The 14,443-nt window shown below is 59.0% G+C and overlaps 1 protein-coding gene across 2 annotated transcripts; it reads left to right on the forward strand.

The window, feature by feature from the left end:
• The first annotated feature begins 883 nt into the window (after positions 1-883).
• Positions 884-14,108, forward strand: MFGE8 (milk fat globule EGF and factor V/VIII domain containing). 2 transcript variants are annotated; one of them, XM_040493693.1, is made up of 9 exons: positions 884-1,041; positions 3,583-3,708; positions 4,078-4,209; positions 6,771-6,952; positions 7,372-7,527; positions 8,229-8,373; positions 12,255-12,439; positions 13,500-13,655; positions 13,783-14,108. In XM_040493693.1, exons 1-9 carry the CDS (start codon positions 969-971, stop codon positions 13,918-13,920), a joined length of 1,293 nt encoding a protein of 430 aa, XP_040349627.1. In that variant the 5' UTR covers positions 884-968; the 3' UTR covers positions 13,921-14,108. The 2 variants fall into 2 exon arrangements, with proteins under 2 accessions (XP_040349627.1, XP_040349628.1); XM_040493694.1 differs by lacking the exon at positions 3,583-3,708 and having other exon boundaries at positions 885-1,041.
• Positions 14,109-14,443: the final 335 nt, after the last annotated feature.

The following is a 14,443-nucleotide window of genomic DNA, read 5'->3' on the forward strand; positions in this document are numbered from 1 at the left end:
AAAATTATTTATTTGCGAATATGTAATATTTACATATGATAAAAAAAGAATCATTTAGATAAAAGGCAATGTAACAAAGGAGTCTCTTCCTACCCCGACCCCCTGGTTTCCTTCCCCTTAAAAAGGGCAACCACTGTGCTCCTGTCCTCGGAGACCATAGCCGCTTACCTGCTAAGTTGGTGAACAGGTGAACAGTTGCCCTGGAGACCTTACAGCCTACAAACCCTAAAATCTTTTCTATAGGACCCTTTATAGAAAAAGTTTGCCGTTTCCCTTTTTAGCCTTTTATTATTTCAAAAAATGCCGCTCTGATATGCTAGGACATCTTTGTGTGCATGGCATTCTACACATGTGAATCTGGATCGAAAGAATCCTGTAAGTGGAATTGCTGGGTCTCAGGGTCTCGGCGTTGGTCACTTGGATAGGTATTACCAGGCAGCTGTCTAGAGAAGCTGAACCAATTTATAGTGCCTCCCACAACGCATGCTTCGGCCTGTTCTCACAGCCTCGCACTAACAGTGTGCTAATAATTCGACCCTTGCCAATCTGATAAGCAAAACCTGGCACTCACTGTTTTTAATTTGCATTTTTCTCGTTAAGAAAAGATGCTTAGCCCTTATTCATAAGTCTTAAAAAACGGAACACCAAACAGCTCCCTCTGAGCCTTTCCCTGTCCAGTCGGCTCAGGGCTCAGGACTCGGGCCCGGCGGGCCCGGCGGGCCCAGCCCACGAGGGATGCCGGGCGCGGCCCCGGGCAGGAGGCAGGGGCGCGGAACCCCCGGTGCCCCCCCCCCTTCCCTCGCTGGCCGCGGAGCCCCGCCCCGGGTCCGCCTCCCGAGGGCCTGGGCGGAGCACGCGGGCCGGGGGCGGGGCGGCGCTGCCTGATTTATTCCCGTCCGGGAGCCGGAGTGAGAGCCCCGCGGTGTGCACGGCCGAAACGCCCGGTCCCGCGCCCGCATCCCCACGGCATGCCGGGCCCCCGCCTGCTGGCCGCGCTCTGCGGCGCGCTCCTCTGCGCCTCGGGACTCTTGGCCTTCTCCGGTGAGTCGATCGCACCGCCCTCTGGCCCTCGCCCCTCCTCTCCGCGCCGCTCGGAAGTTCGCTGCGGCGCCCTCCCTCCACCTCCACTGTTTACAAACTTGGGCAAAGAGCCGGGGCCGTGCGGAGGGGCGACTTCTCCGGCCGCGTCCCGCCCGCCGGCGGGGATGCGCTCGGCCTCTCCTGCGGTCTCGGCTCCCGGGCGTTCTTGGCCAGTGATACAGGCTTGAGAGTTGGGCGGGGACCGGGGACACCGGGTGACAGCCCAACGGTCCCCAGGGATGCGGCTTACACATAACAAAGGAATCTGCTGTGTAGGGTCTCTCTTTTCCCATCTGTAAAATGAGGCCATTGAACTGTGCGTGACTTTCGCGCGTCTTCCACCTGGAAGTTTCTAGGACTCTTGTATTGAGAAGACTCGTCCAGCCAAACTTTCCCTGGCAAATCCCTCCCAAGCGCTGGCGGCCGGTCTGTTCATTGGAATTTTGCATCCCCGCTTGTAGGTGTCTGGTCGGATAAGCGAGGGCTGGGGAGGCGGAGGAAGGGCCGGGGCTCTAGGTGGGGCCCCGAAGGGGGCTAAGAGCCCGGGGAGGGACTTGGAGAGTGCTGCCCCCGGGGCTGGTGGCTCCTGACTCCCTCCCGTGGCCTTGGCGTGCTGCTGTATCTTCCTGGCTCCGCCCCCGCCCAGGAGGCCTCCCGCGCACAGCTGGGCCTCCCGCAGGCTGGTCCCGGGGATGCACCATCCCCTTCTCGAGGGGCCCGCACAGCCTCCTCCAGGGCTGGGAAAAGGTGCCCATGGTGGGCGCTCTTCGGGCACCCGCTGCATCGTTTTCTCAAAGAAAGCAAGGGGAAGGGGGAACAAAGCTGAGCCCTGGGGCTGCCTCCCTGTGACAGTCTGACCCCCAGGGCCTGGAGCCTTAGGCTTAAGGGCACTTCAAGCTCCCAGGCCCTTGGGCACTGGGCGCTGGTGGCTCTCCCAGAAACCGGGAGAGACAGCTGGATCTCGGAAGAGTCCGTTTCTACTCCTCTCTGTCCCCACAAAATGTCCCTGGGGAAATCTCCCAGAAGGCAGGACTCTGAAATCCCAAAGGTAGCTTTGTACAGGGTGACCTGGCTTTTCCCGGAATGGGGAAGCACCTTGCGTGCTGTGCGCAGGTGAGTCAGGCGATGTGGGGTCAGGGCCACCTTTCACTTTCCTTTTCATCCCAGGGGAACCAGACTGCTTTGCCGGGCAGCAGAAAGGAGAGAGGGGGCGGGGGGGTGTGGTGGTGGGGGGGGGGGGCAGGAGGAGTTGGATTTTGTTGGGACAGTGGCCCAGGATTCTGGCCATTCCCAAGCCTCTGTCTGTGGCAGTGTTTGCAGTCTGCCAGGTCAGGAGGGATTAACCTGCTATTTAAAGCCAGTGACTAATAGCTCATTGGGAGCCGCCTTAAGCTCCCAGGCGGGGACTGAGGTGGAGCTCTGAGGTGCTCACTAATGCTGATCCCTGTTCCCCTCTGTTCCCTTCTCCGGAGCTGGGCCCAGCTCTCTGGCACTTTGAGATTTCAGGAGGGCCCCCTGGTCTGGGATGGCATGACTCTGTGGGGAGGAAAAGTGATTTCTGATGTCTTACCCCAAATGATGGGGTCGGGTCTTCTGGGATGCCAAGGTCAGCTAGAAGGTCCCCCGCCCGCCTGGCTGGCCTGGTGGCTGCACGAATAAGCTCACATCTGTCACCCAGGCCCCCAGCCAGAAGCTGTGAAGACCTCTCCAGCCCTTCTGTGTCAGCAGTGTTTCTCAACTCTGCCCGGCCCCCTCACCCCTTCATCTGACTTCCTCTGTCACTAGGAGGCCTGTGACAGCCTCCTAGATGCTCTCCAGGCCTCTCACCTTACCCACTCCTGTCACATTCCCACCCTGGAGCCAGAGGGGTATTGTGTAGCCCCAAGACACCTGCCTGCCCCGGGGGAGCCCATCCACACGTCTCTGCAGATGGCTTTTTTCCATTCTCCTTCCCAGGATGGGAAATGGCTTCCCCACTGCCCCCTCACACTTGAGACTCTGATTCCCCCCTGCCCCGGTAGAAAACGGTGGAAGCTGAAGGGAGGTTAAGAGCCCCTGGTTTGCGGGACGCCAAGTCTGAGCTTGTCAGCCCTAAGGTCCCTGCGGGTCTGGGCCCCTCCCTACCTACCTTTTCAGCTGTCTCCCGGTTTCCCACTTACCATGCCCCCCTGTGCTTCTGCTTCTAATGAGCAGAACATTAGAATGTTCTTTCCTCACTCCCCGTTCTGGCACACTCCACTCTGTCTTTTACACCCAGCTCACATGTCCCTCTGCCAAGCTTCCAACTCTGGTAGGAACCACACCTCCAGTGGCCCTTCCTGCAGGCTTCTGTCAGAGCTCCCGAAGCCTCCGCATCACCTAGTGACCGTCCCCCTCTTTCCAGTGGCTCCTTGAAGCCTGGACCACACCTGGGTTCTCGGTCTCAGGAACGCGGCATGCACACAGCAGCTCTCCCCTCGCCCACCCCAGTATTCACTGAATGAGTCCGGGCTGCCATTGCAGGGGACTTCTGTGACTCTAGCCAGTGCCTGAATGGTGGGACCTGCCTGTTGGGCCGGGACAACACCCCTTTCTACTGCCTCTGCCCTGAAGGCTTCACAGGCATCATCTGCAATGAGACCGAGAAAGGTACCTGCCTGGGCTATGCCCCCCACTCTGCACCCGGCTCCCGGCTGCAGCCCTAGTGAGCGATGGTCCCCTGCACCTCTCCCGCCGTCAGCTGGCACTTCCCTGGAAACTCCCCATGCCAGTTGGAGAGCTGGGTGCTTCCCTCACTTGGACTGATTCGCCTACATATGACCCTTCTCGGCCCCAGGCTGGCCCAGGCTCCGTCAGGCAGAGGGGGGAGGGAGGAGGTGGGAAGGAGGAGGTGGGAAGGGGGAGGTGGGCATGGGGCTGAGTTTGCACAGAGGGTCCTTTCGGGCACCTGCTGCTGCTGTCTCCGTCCCCAGCTCCTTCCTCATCCATTGCCCATCTTACCTGCCTCCTCACCCCTAGGTCCTTGTAACCCAAACCCCTGCTACAATGATGCTGAATGCCAGGTGATCAAGGACGAACACCGGGGGGACATCTTCACCCAGTACATCTGCAAGTGCCCTCATGGCTACACAGGTGTCCACTGTGAGATCAGTGAGTATCTGGGGGTGAATGCTCTTATGGGGGGGGGGATCCTGAGCAGCTCAGGCCACGTGCTGGCCTCACTCCCTGCATCAGGGCCTCCTCTGGTAGATGGGGGTTGACAGAGCCTCAGAGTTAGGCCATGTTAGGGGAATGAGCGGTCCTGTTGTCCCAGGCGAATTCCTGCTCAGCCTTCTGTTCTCCACCACAGGCTAGGCCTGATGTCACTGTAGGGGGCGTGGGGGGGGGGGTAGAAAGGGTGGCGGTAACCCCAGAGGTCATGGCAATACCGTTTCCTAGGTCACCGTGAACCAGATACGTAGCATTAGGGTTAAGTCTTGAGAGTTTTCTGCCAAGAGGGGAAAACAAACATTTCTTTTTCTTTTTTGGTTTCTTTACGTGTTTGTGTGTGTGTGTGTGTGTGTGTGTGTGTGTGTGTGTGTGTGTGTGTGAGAGAGAGAGAGAGAGAGAGAGAGAGAGAGAGAGAGAGACACAGTGTGAGTGGGGGAGGGGCAGAGAGAGAGGGAGACACAGAATCGGAAGCAGGCTCCAGGCTCTGAGCGGTCAGCACAGAGCCCGACGCGGGGCTCGAACCTGCAAACCACGAGATCACGACCTGAGCCGAAGTCAGACGCTTAACCAACTGAGCCACCCAGGCGCCCCAGCAAACACATTCCTTAATCTTTAGGCCCAGCAGCTCAGGAAGTAAGGCTTGGGCCTTAGAGTCTGATAGGTCCTGGCCCAAGTTTGACTGTGGCCTCATCACAGAGCTCAGGGAGGAGGGAGAGGCCTGGGCAGGCTGGGCCGTCCCCTCATGGTCAGGCGGTCAGAGGCCTGGCGTTTGCAGAGGGGCTGACCTGCCGGGCCTGCTTGGTTATCCACTCAGCCACAGAATGGCCCTGGGTGGGTGCCCAGCCTGCAGTGCTGGCGGTGGCTGTCCACGCGTCCTCCCTCCTGGCCCAGCTGGAGTCCCTCCTACCAAGCTGGGACTCTTCCTCTCCTGATGGGGGTGGGGGAGTCCACTTCTTAGGGATGTCCGGTTTCTTCGGTCCGGTGGGCCTGTCACTAAGCGTCTTGGACAGGGGCAGGCGGTTCTCCTTCAGGCAGATGTGGGGATGTTCTCTGTGGTTCGCTGACTGGCAGGAGGAGGAGGAGGAGGAGGAGGAGGAGGAGGAGGAGGAGGAGGATGGGGTGCTGGGCCACTTGGGGGGGTGCGGGGCCTGGAGGAGAGCAGGCAAAGTGCCTTTGATTCCACTCACCTCAGAGGAGGTGGCACCCAGGGGCTGTCCCTGGGTCTGTGGGCTAAGGCCAAGGTCTTTGAGATCCTGGGTGGGGGAATGTGTGTGCGTGTGTGCATGCGTGGTGGGGGGGTCGCTAAGGCAGACAGGGCCCTGGGTGGGGTCCGCTGTGCCCACTAATTACCGTGCTGGGAGGCAAGGTAACCATGGGTGTACCTGAATTGGAATTACGCACACCTAGTCTCCTGCTTCGTGGCCTGGGGTCTGCCCCGGGTTGGACACGGCAGCTCCTGGGGCAGAAGGCAGGGGAGAACCACAAAGGCAGGGGAGGCCCCCAGGGGCCGTCGCAGCCCCTCCGTGTTGGTCAGGTGGTATGTTTTCTTGGAGCCCACAAGGACCCCACAGGCCCAAAGAGTGCACGTTTGGGTCCCTTCGAGTGTGAACATGTGGGGTGTGAGGACAGACCTGGGTGCAAATCCCTGCTCAACATCCCTCCCTTCCCCCCCCCCCCCCCAGCTCTGATTTTGGCTGCCTGGTCTCCCTTTCCTGCGAGAGTGTCATAGCACTGAGCTCAGCATGAACCTGGGGTGTTGTAGCAAGAGTAGGTCTGTCCCTGGCTTCTCTGTTTGGGGGATAAGAGGGGCCCGGCCCCCTCGGACCACATCCCTGGGATAATGGTGAAGGTGACGGCCCCTTGGCCGGGAGCAACTTCGCAGATGGCTGGGTCATGACCAGTAGTTGGAAGGCACGAAGAACAGGAGAGAAAACAGGATGGCATTCACGCCCCACCCAGAAAGTCCTGCCAGTGGGATTGTAGAAAAGTCCAGGCAGATTTGTTTACTGCTTTGTGTGCAAAACAGGTACTGTTCCCTGCCACCTGACGTGCCTGCCTCCCAAAGCCATCCTGGGGGAGCCAGGGGTGGGGCTGGACCAGGTGGGCCTCCTGGTGGGCTGGGGACCCTGAAGGAGAGCAGGCCACACTGGTCTTCTCTCCCGCTGGTCCAGTCCCTGCCTGCCCCCAACTCCCCCATAGTTGCTGCTAGATGCCCTGTAAAGACAAGACCACCTACCACAGCCTTGCAGGAGATTCTGGAGACGCCATGAGTGCCGGCCTGGCACCTCCTGGCGGCCCTGGCTCCCTGCGCCCCCCCCTCCCCCCCCGAGCATCCAGCCCACCCTCTTCCTCACCGTGCACCTTTCTCGGGCCCTCGTAGTGCTTTCCGGGTCTCTGCTCTGAGTCTCAGCGGAGGCCACACTGTGTTGTTTTCTGGTCCTCTGGGGCTCGGGTGGCCGCCTGACAGCCACGTCCCCCTCTCCCCGCCCCTCCCCCCGTAGCCTGCGCCATGCCGCTGGGCATGGAGACGGGTGCCATTTCCGACTCGCAGATCTCTGCCTCGTCTGTGTACTTGGGCTTCATGGGTTTACAGCGCTGGGCCCCAGAGCTGGCCCGCCTGCACCGCACGGGCATCGTCAACGCTTGGACAGCCAGCAACTATGACAAGAATCCCTGGATCCAGGTACAGAAAGAATGGCTCTAGGGTGGGGAGAGTCACGGGAGGGGACAGGGTGTGACGAGGATGTCTGCATGGGGGGGGGGGGGGGGGGTCATCACGCTGGGGTCATAACCCGGGTCCAGGTAGCAAGGCAGTGGTTCCCACAGGTGAAGTATCTGTAAGTGGAGGGCAGCCTGGGGGTGGGCTGGATGAGGAGGAGCAGACCCCAGGCTGTGGAGGGGCTGTTTGCACTGGGTGAAGCCTTTGGGGCCTCGTCCCTCTTCGGGTGCCCCTCTGAGCACTGGGCCCAAAGCTCTGAGAGGCCCAGATGAGAAGGTCCCCACTCCTTTGTCCTGCTTGGTTGCTCCCACTCTGGGTGGGGAGCAGAGGGAGCATAACGAAGCCGGGAGATAAGGGTCCTGTCGTCTCCGCCTTGGGTACAGGTGAACCTGGCACGGAAGATGTGGGTGACGGGCGTGGTGACACAGGGTGCCAGCCGAGCAAGCAACGCCGAGTACCTGAAGACTTTCAAGGTGGCCTATAGCCTCAACGGACGCAAGTTCCAGTTTATCCAGAGCGCGGAGGGGTCAGGAGACAAGGTGAGGGCTGTAAGAGAAGGGCTGTGGTCTGCATCCTCTGGGGCTCCAGAGCGGTTTGAGGGTTCCCAGTGAAGTGAGTGTACCCTGGGTGATTGATTAGCCATGAGGTGGGTCTGCCGTTGCTCCTTGGTTCCCAGATATTGGGAAACCTGGATTATGCCCGTGTTCTGTGGTTATAATACCCTTCCCCCTCCCCATTTTACAGGTGAGAATAAGAGTCAGAAAGGTTCAATGTGACTTGTTGAGGATGGCTGGAGTGGTGGAGGTGGGATGCATTCTGAGCCTTCAGGGCCACCATGGGCAGTTGTGCAGGTTGTACATTGCTCGAGGAGGTCATTACGAAGTGAGCACCGTTCGGAATGTAGACATCATGTTTGTATACTTCTGTCTGTGGGGAAATTATTATAATAAAGTGTCTTGAGACAGGAGTGCCTTTTTCTAATTTGCAGAGGCGCCCTAGAGATTCCAGGTGGCCCTGTGTGAAAGACCGGGGTTTCTGCCCAGGCCCCATGATGGCCAAGAAAGGTGGGGCAGAAGGGGAACCTGTGTTGAGAGCTGTGGGTGGCCAGAGGAAGAGCTGACCCCCTGCCGGCTCTGCTAAACCCCACCTCTGCCTCCCAGGGCTGAAGAGGAAGGTGAGGCAAGCCCAGAAAGGTGGACTGCCCCCACTGACCCATCCTTCTGATCTTCTTTCCTCCTAGCTGTTTGTGGGTAATACGGACAACAGCGGCCTGAAGGTCAACCTGTTTGACTTCCCTCTGGAGGTGCAGTATGTGCGGCTGGTGCCCATCACCTGCCACCGGGGCTGTACCCTCCGCTTCGAGCTCCTTGGATGCGAGTTGAATGGTGAGTGCTGGGGGCTGTGGTCAATGCTAAGAGATGGCCTTCCCTGCTCCGTCTTTTCTCAACCAGGATGAGCTGGGTAGGGCGGCACAAGGCCCAGGGACCCGGGCTCACACAGGAGATGCGCACTAGACGGGTCACCGGGCCCTCGGCGGTCTCGCCTAGGTGTCTGCTATCTGCCAACCCTGGGCGTCTTGGTTAGAGAAAAAAAAAGACCACTTCCGTTTTCAAAGGGCTTTCACTTCTTCTGATTGGTTCCTTGAACTTCTAGACCACATAGCACTAGGTTTTTCCGATGTTGGCTCCATGAGGGTGGGAAGTCTGTTTTGTTCACTGTATTCCCAGGGCCTGGATCATAGATGTTCAGTAAACATTTAAAAAAGTTTGGGTGGGGGTGGGGGTGGGCGCCTGTGTGGCTAGTTGGTTAAGCGTCCGACTTCGGCTCAGGTCAGGATCTCCCAGTCTGGGAGTTTGAGCCCCGCATCGGGCTCTGTGCTGACAGCTCGGAGCCTGGAGCCTGCTTTGGATTCTGGGTCTCCCTCTCTCTCTGCCCCTTCCCTGTTCTGTCACGCTTGCTCAAAAATAAGTAAAACATTTAATGTTTTACTTATTTTTGAGAGAGCGTGAGTGGGGGAGGGGCAGACTGAGAGGGAGAGAGAGAATCCAGCTCTGAGCCATCAGTGTCAAAGCCCAGTGTGGGGCTCAAACTCACAAACTGCAGGATCATGACCCGAGCCGAAGTTGGATGCTCAACTGAGCCACCCAAGTGCTTCTGTTCAAACATTTAATGAACTAGTGAATGAATAAGGAAAGTGAGGCCCAGATAAATTATCTGTCAAGGGCTCACAGGCTGGTAGGGATTAAAACTTGGTCTAGATCCCTGGGCTTTTGACACCCACCCACCCACCTAGTGCTCCCTGCCCCCTCCCCCCCCATATCTCCTGTACTCATCATTCAGGAGAAACATGGAGGCTTCTAGGGACATAGGGCTGGAGCTGGTGCTTTCTGCTGCCCTTTCCAGAGATATTCCCAGGTGGAGGGATGGGGGGTACCAGAAAGGGACAGGTTTCTGATGAGCAGGAAAAATTGATGTCTGGACCCCCCAGGCTGCAGGGGTTGGGGTGCTCGCTGAGGTCTGGGTATTTCCCCCTCTTTGCAGCTACAGCACCACCTGCTGGCCATTGGCGGAACTGTAAGGCTCGCTAGACTCCTCTGCCTTTCTGGTCTTACCCCAGACCCACCCTTTTGAAGTATGAACCTAAGTCATCACGCGTTCCCAGTCACAGGGTCATTGCCTTTTTGAGCCTTCTTGTTTAAATGGGGGAGTTAAGACAATCTTCTGATAAAAGGAAACGTAGGCTATTGGTACCAGACAGACAGGGCTGGGGGCTCTGCAGCCTTTGGCTATTAAAGTTGCCTGCAAGGTCCTATCCCAGATGGCTCCCTCCTAGGCCAAGAGAGGGTAAGCCTGGCAAGCTGTGGAAGCTGGCCTGTCTGCTCTTGAGGTCTAGTTCTCCTTTCCCTAGTCGGCATTCCAGTGGGCTGGAATGTTGGTGTGTGCAGGTGTGTGTACCTGTGTGCACATGTGTGGCCCTGAGGCCTGGGCATGAGGATTGCCCTTTTGGGACAGTTTTTGAATGGAGGTTTGTATGACAGAGAGCAAGCCACGTGAAGAACGTGGAAAGAGCATTCCGGGCAGGTAGGGAGCTGGCAGGTGCAAAGGCCCTGGGGCATGTTTAAGGATAAAAGGCAGGCCAGTGGGGCTGGAGCCTAGAGAGTGAGGGGCAGCTTATTGGGTGGGGAGGCTGGAGAGGTGGATGGAGAGAGGTCTCAGACAAGTTAGGGGCCGTATGGATCATTTTAATGATCCGGGTCTGTATGCTCAGAACAAGGGGCAGCCATGTGGGGGTAAGGGGAGTGCTAATAGGACATGACTGGAGTGTGTCTAGAAGGGATCCCCTAGGTTGTATGGGGAGAGTGAAGGCAGAGGGCCATTGTGTGTGAGGGGAGCCCCGTGGGAAGAGATGGGGGAAGATGGCTTGGATCAGGTTGTAGACTCACTGGGTTGGGTGGCTGACAGTCCTCTGCTCATAAAGTGCCCTCCGTGGACCCAGTAGTAGGAGCATCACCTGGGAGCTTGTAGAAATGTGGGTGCCAGTCCCACCCTAGCCCTACGGAAACAGTCTTCATTTTAACAAGATCCTGGGTTGATGCAGGAGGAACACTTCTGGGGCGGGGGGGGGCTTCCCAGGGTCAGTGACCGAGCGGAGAGTCTGGGCCCTTGGCTCAGGGCCCCTCCCAACTGCATTTTCCTCGGACGGCTGTTTGACTTCCTCAGGACACCCAGAGGTGAGAGGGCGTGAATGGCAGGGAAGCAGTTTTGTAGGAGGGTCCACCTTGAGCATATGATGCCAACCTGGCATCCTCTGCAAAGCTGCCCCGGGCCTTGGCCTGGGAACGACCCGCTTCCAGCCCTGGGGGCTCTCTTTGTGGGAGGAGCATGGGGGTCACCTGGGGCACCAGCGTCACGAGGAGATGTTGCGTTAGCAGGTGTGGGCACACCTGGGAAGCAAAGGTCTTTTTAAAATAATTACTTCCATTTCTTTTTTAAAGTTTTTTTTGAGAGAGAGAGAGAGAGAGAGAGAGAGGGGGAGGACAGAGGTTCCAAAGAGGGCTCTGTGCTGATAGCAGAGAGCCTGACACGGGGCTCGAACTCACGAACTGTGAGATCATGACCTGAGTGGAAGTGTGACTGACGCTCAACCTACTGAGCCACCCAGGCGCCCCAGGAGGCAAAGGTCTTCAGGGGCAAATGTGCAAGCGTCTGGGGAGACAGGGATGTAAAGAGCCATATACTTGCTTCCAGGTGGAGGCGTGGCTTTCCAGGCCCACTTCCCCCCACCCCCAAATTCCCCACAAGGACAGACTGGAGTAAGGATTCTGCCAGGTGTGACACACGCCCATCCTTCTCTTGGGGGGGGGGCGGGTTATCTTCTGCCCGTCCCTAACTGCTACCGCCACCTGCAGGTGCAGAGGAGTAGTGCAGTGCCGCTGGGCCCGCGGAGCCCGGGTGACGAGGCCCCCAGTGTTGGGTGTGGGAAGGCCCGCTGGTGGGCACTCAGTGAGGGGCTGCTGGGGCAGGATACAGGATCCACCGTGAGCCCCAGGAGTTCGGACTTCTGTGCCTGCCACCTGCTGGAGGGGGGATAGTGTTGTCCCGTCCGTCAGTGGGTCGCCAGCAGGCCTGCCTTCCTGGCTCTGCAAAGGGGCGTGGATGGTGGCGATGATGCCACAGTGGTGTGGTGATGAGTTTGCGTGTGTGTGTGTCGTGGGCACAGTGCTTAATGACTCAGCCTCAGTTTCATTCATTCGGTAGAACGGGGTTGCTGATAGCGGCTTTCAGGTTTTTCGTGGTAGGTCAAATGACAGACATGAGCGCTGGATGGAGATGCCAGCTGCTGAGGTTCTTGACCACAGTTGCAGGCCTCAGCCTCCTAGACCACAGCTGTACCGTAGGAGTGAGAGAGGCAGTGCCGAGTCCAAAGCAGGCAGGCTTCTTGGAGGAGGGGTCTCACGAGGCAGGCGTTAGAGGAGGGGAGGGAAGGGAAGTCGTGGCAGGGCCTGCCCTCGTGTAGATGGGAAAGGTGGTGGGTCCTCTGAAGGGCAAGTGAGGGTAGGACTGGGTATGGAGGGCACAGCTGGCAGAGGTGAGCAGGCGAGGTGGGCAGAAAGTTGGCTCTCAAAGGTGGAAGGGGTTTCCCTCTGTCCAAGAGGATGCCAGGGGCCAGTCGGGACCCCACGGAGTTCCTCCCCTGGTCTTCTCTTGCTCACACTTGTGGGAGGCTGTGGATGCTGACCTGGGTGGCAAACCCCTTTGCCGGCAGGATGTGCTGAACCCCTGGGCATGAAGGACAACACCATCCCCGACAGGCAGATCACGGCCTCCAGCATCTACAGGACCTGGGGCCTGAATGCCTTCAGCTGGTATCCCTTTTACGCGAGGCTGGACAAGCAGGGCAAGTTCAACGCCTGGACCGCCCAGACCAATGATGCCTCTGAGTGGCTGCAGGTGGGTCAGGATGCAGGGCAAGGGCAAGGGCAAGGGCTGGAGTTGGGCTGCTGATCATTGACCCCCTCCACCCCAGGCTTCTGCTCCCCAAGAGGGAGGGTCTGAAAAAGCCTTGTTTTCCTTCTGCTTTGTTTCTTTCTCCCACATGCCCTACCTTCTCCTGATTCTGCAATTCCAGAGGGGGAGGGTGGGGGAGTTCAGGGCTATTTCCACGAAGGCCCCAAGCCCCAGGCACAGAAAGGACGTGTGTGTGTGTGTGTGGGGGGGGGGGGGGGTGGGGGGGGGGGGGGGCAGTTGGGCCATCTCCACCAGCTGCTCCAGGGTGACAAGGCTGAGCCCATGGACAGTAGGGGACAGAGGAGGGCCATCTGACCCAGGCAGGCTCACCCCAGGATTTCTCTGACTTGGCGTGTGAGGACACACTGTGGGGCAGCCCTTGGATTTCAGGAGATTGGGAAGCAGGAGGGTCACAGAAAACCAGACTCTCTGCTCACTTTATAGACGAGGAAACAGTCCTGGCAGGGCAAGGGTTTGCCTGGGCCTCACCTGCTGCCACCCGGGCATTGGGACTGCCTGTCCGGGTACAGAAGGCAGGCTCCCCAGGGTGGGCAGGGACTGGGGGGGGGGGGGGGGGGGGGCAGGGACTTTGTCTCTAGGTCCCAAGGAGCCATTAGCCTGCGCAGCCAGGTTCTGCGAGGAGCTGCCTCCATCTGGACTCCCTCAGGATTAAGGCCAGGCTGTGGACAGCCCCGCAGGACACCCAGGAGCCGGCCGTGGACTCTTCTGTCCTTGTTCTCATTGTACTGAGGGGTGGGGAGGATGGGCTACAGGTTGGCCAAGGCCCCCGCTCTGAAACGTAGCTTCACTGCAGCGATGCGTCTAACCGTGTCTGACAAAGTAGGTGGTAGGATTTATGCCCATTTAATAGATGGGGTAACTGAGGTTGTGCCAAATGAAATCGCTTTCCCGAAACTAGAAGTCATGCCCCAGCATGTCTGCCTGTTCCCACCTTCCGGGAGAATGGTCTAAACGAAGAAAACGTGCTTGATTTTTCCTGTAGGTTGACTTGGGCACCCAGAGGCAAGTGACGGGCATCATTACCCAGGGGGCCCGAGACTTTGGCCACATCCAATATGTGGCAGCCTACAAGGTGGCCTACAGTAACAACAGCATGAACTGGACCGAGTACAGGGACCAGGGGGCCTTGGACAGCAAGGTGAGTGTCCGTCCGGCTGACCCTCTGTCACCCCTCTGGGGTGGGGGGACCCTCTGAGTCTGGCCTGAGGCTGGGGGGGGAGGGGCTGGCCCTCCTGACCGCCCCCTCTCCCCCCTGCCCCCTCCAGATCTTCCCTGGCAACTTGGACAACAATTCCCACAAGAAGAACATGTTTGAGATGCCCTTCCTGGCTCGCTTCGTGCGCGTCCTGCCCATAGCCTGGCACAACCGTATCACCCTGCGTGTGGAGCTGCTGGGCTGCTAGCGGTAGGCCCGGCCTGCGCCACCCGAAGGGCCGCGGGGCGCCTGCCCTCACCTGGTCCTCCTGGCCTTCTGTTGGCCTGTGGCCTTCTCCACCCCACCTCCTGATTGTAGGTGACGGGGGAAGGGGAGGCAGGGGTTTCAGTCACCTCCCCTCTCGCCTTCTCCCCTCCCCCCTCCTTCCCCTCCCCCTCCCCCATGGCCCTGGCGCCCCGCCCTCACGCCCCGCCCTCACGCCCCGCCCTCACGCCATCCCATTTTCTTAGACACCATGGGAGTGGAGTAGGTCTGGGATGGAGTGGAGTAGGTCTGGGATGGAGTGGAGTAGGTCTGGGATGGAGAGGGAAGGGCGAAGTAGGGAGTCAGGGTTACCCGCACCCCTCGGATCCCTGGTTCTAGTCTGTTTTCCCCACACTCTCTCCCACACCCCGCATTCCCATGGCCCTGGAGGAAGGCCCTGAGGCGCCAGGCTGGAGATAACGGTCTCCTGTCCCTTAGCCTGATGCTGCCACCCTCCTGCTGCCACC

Source organism: Herpailurus yagouaroundi, unplaced genomic scaffold, assembly GCF_014898765.1.
Source record: "Herpailurus yagouaroundi ecotype Mexico unplaced genomic scaffold, PumYag 185, whole genome shotgun sequence".
In the NCBI taxonomy this organism is placed as follows: Eukaryota; Metazoa; Chordata; class Mammalia; order Carnivora; family Felidae; genus Herpailurus; species Herpailurus yagouaroundi.

What these genes read in the sequence shown, in the direction of transcription:
- MFGE8 (XM_040493693.1), top strand. Translation starts at nt 969, where the DNA reads ATGCCGGGCCCCCGCCTGCTGGCCGCGCTCTGCGGCGCGCTCCTCTGC. An exon ending in AGGTGTCCACTGTGAGATCA is followed by an intron (nt 4,210 to 6,770) that starts GTGAGTATCTGG and finishes CTCCCCCCGTAG; the next exon opens with CCTGCGCCATGCCGCTGGGC. An exon ending in ACAAGAATCCCTGGATCCAG is followed by an intron (nt 6,953 to 7,371) that starts GTACAGAAAGAA and finishes CCTTGGGTACAG; the next exon opens with GTGAACCTGGCACGGAAGAT.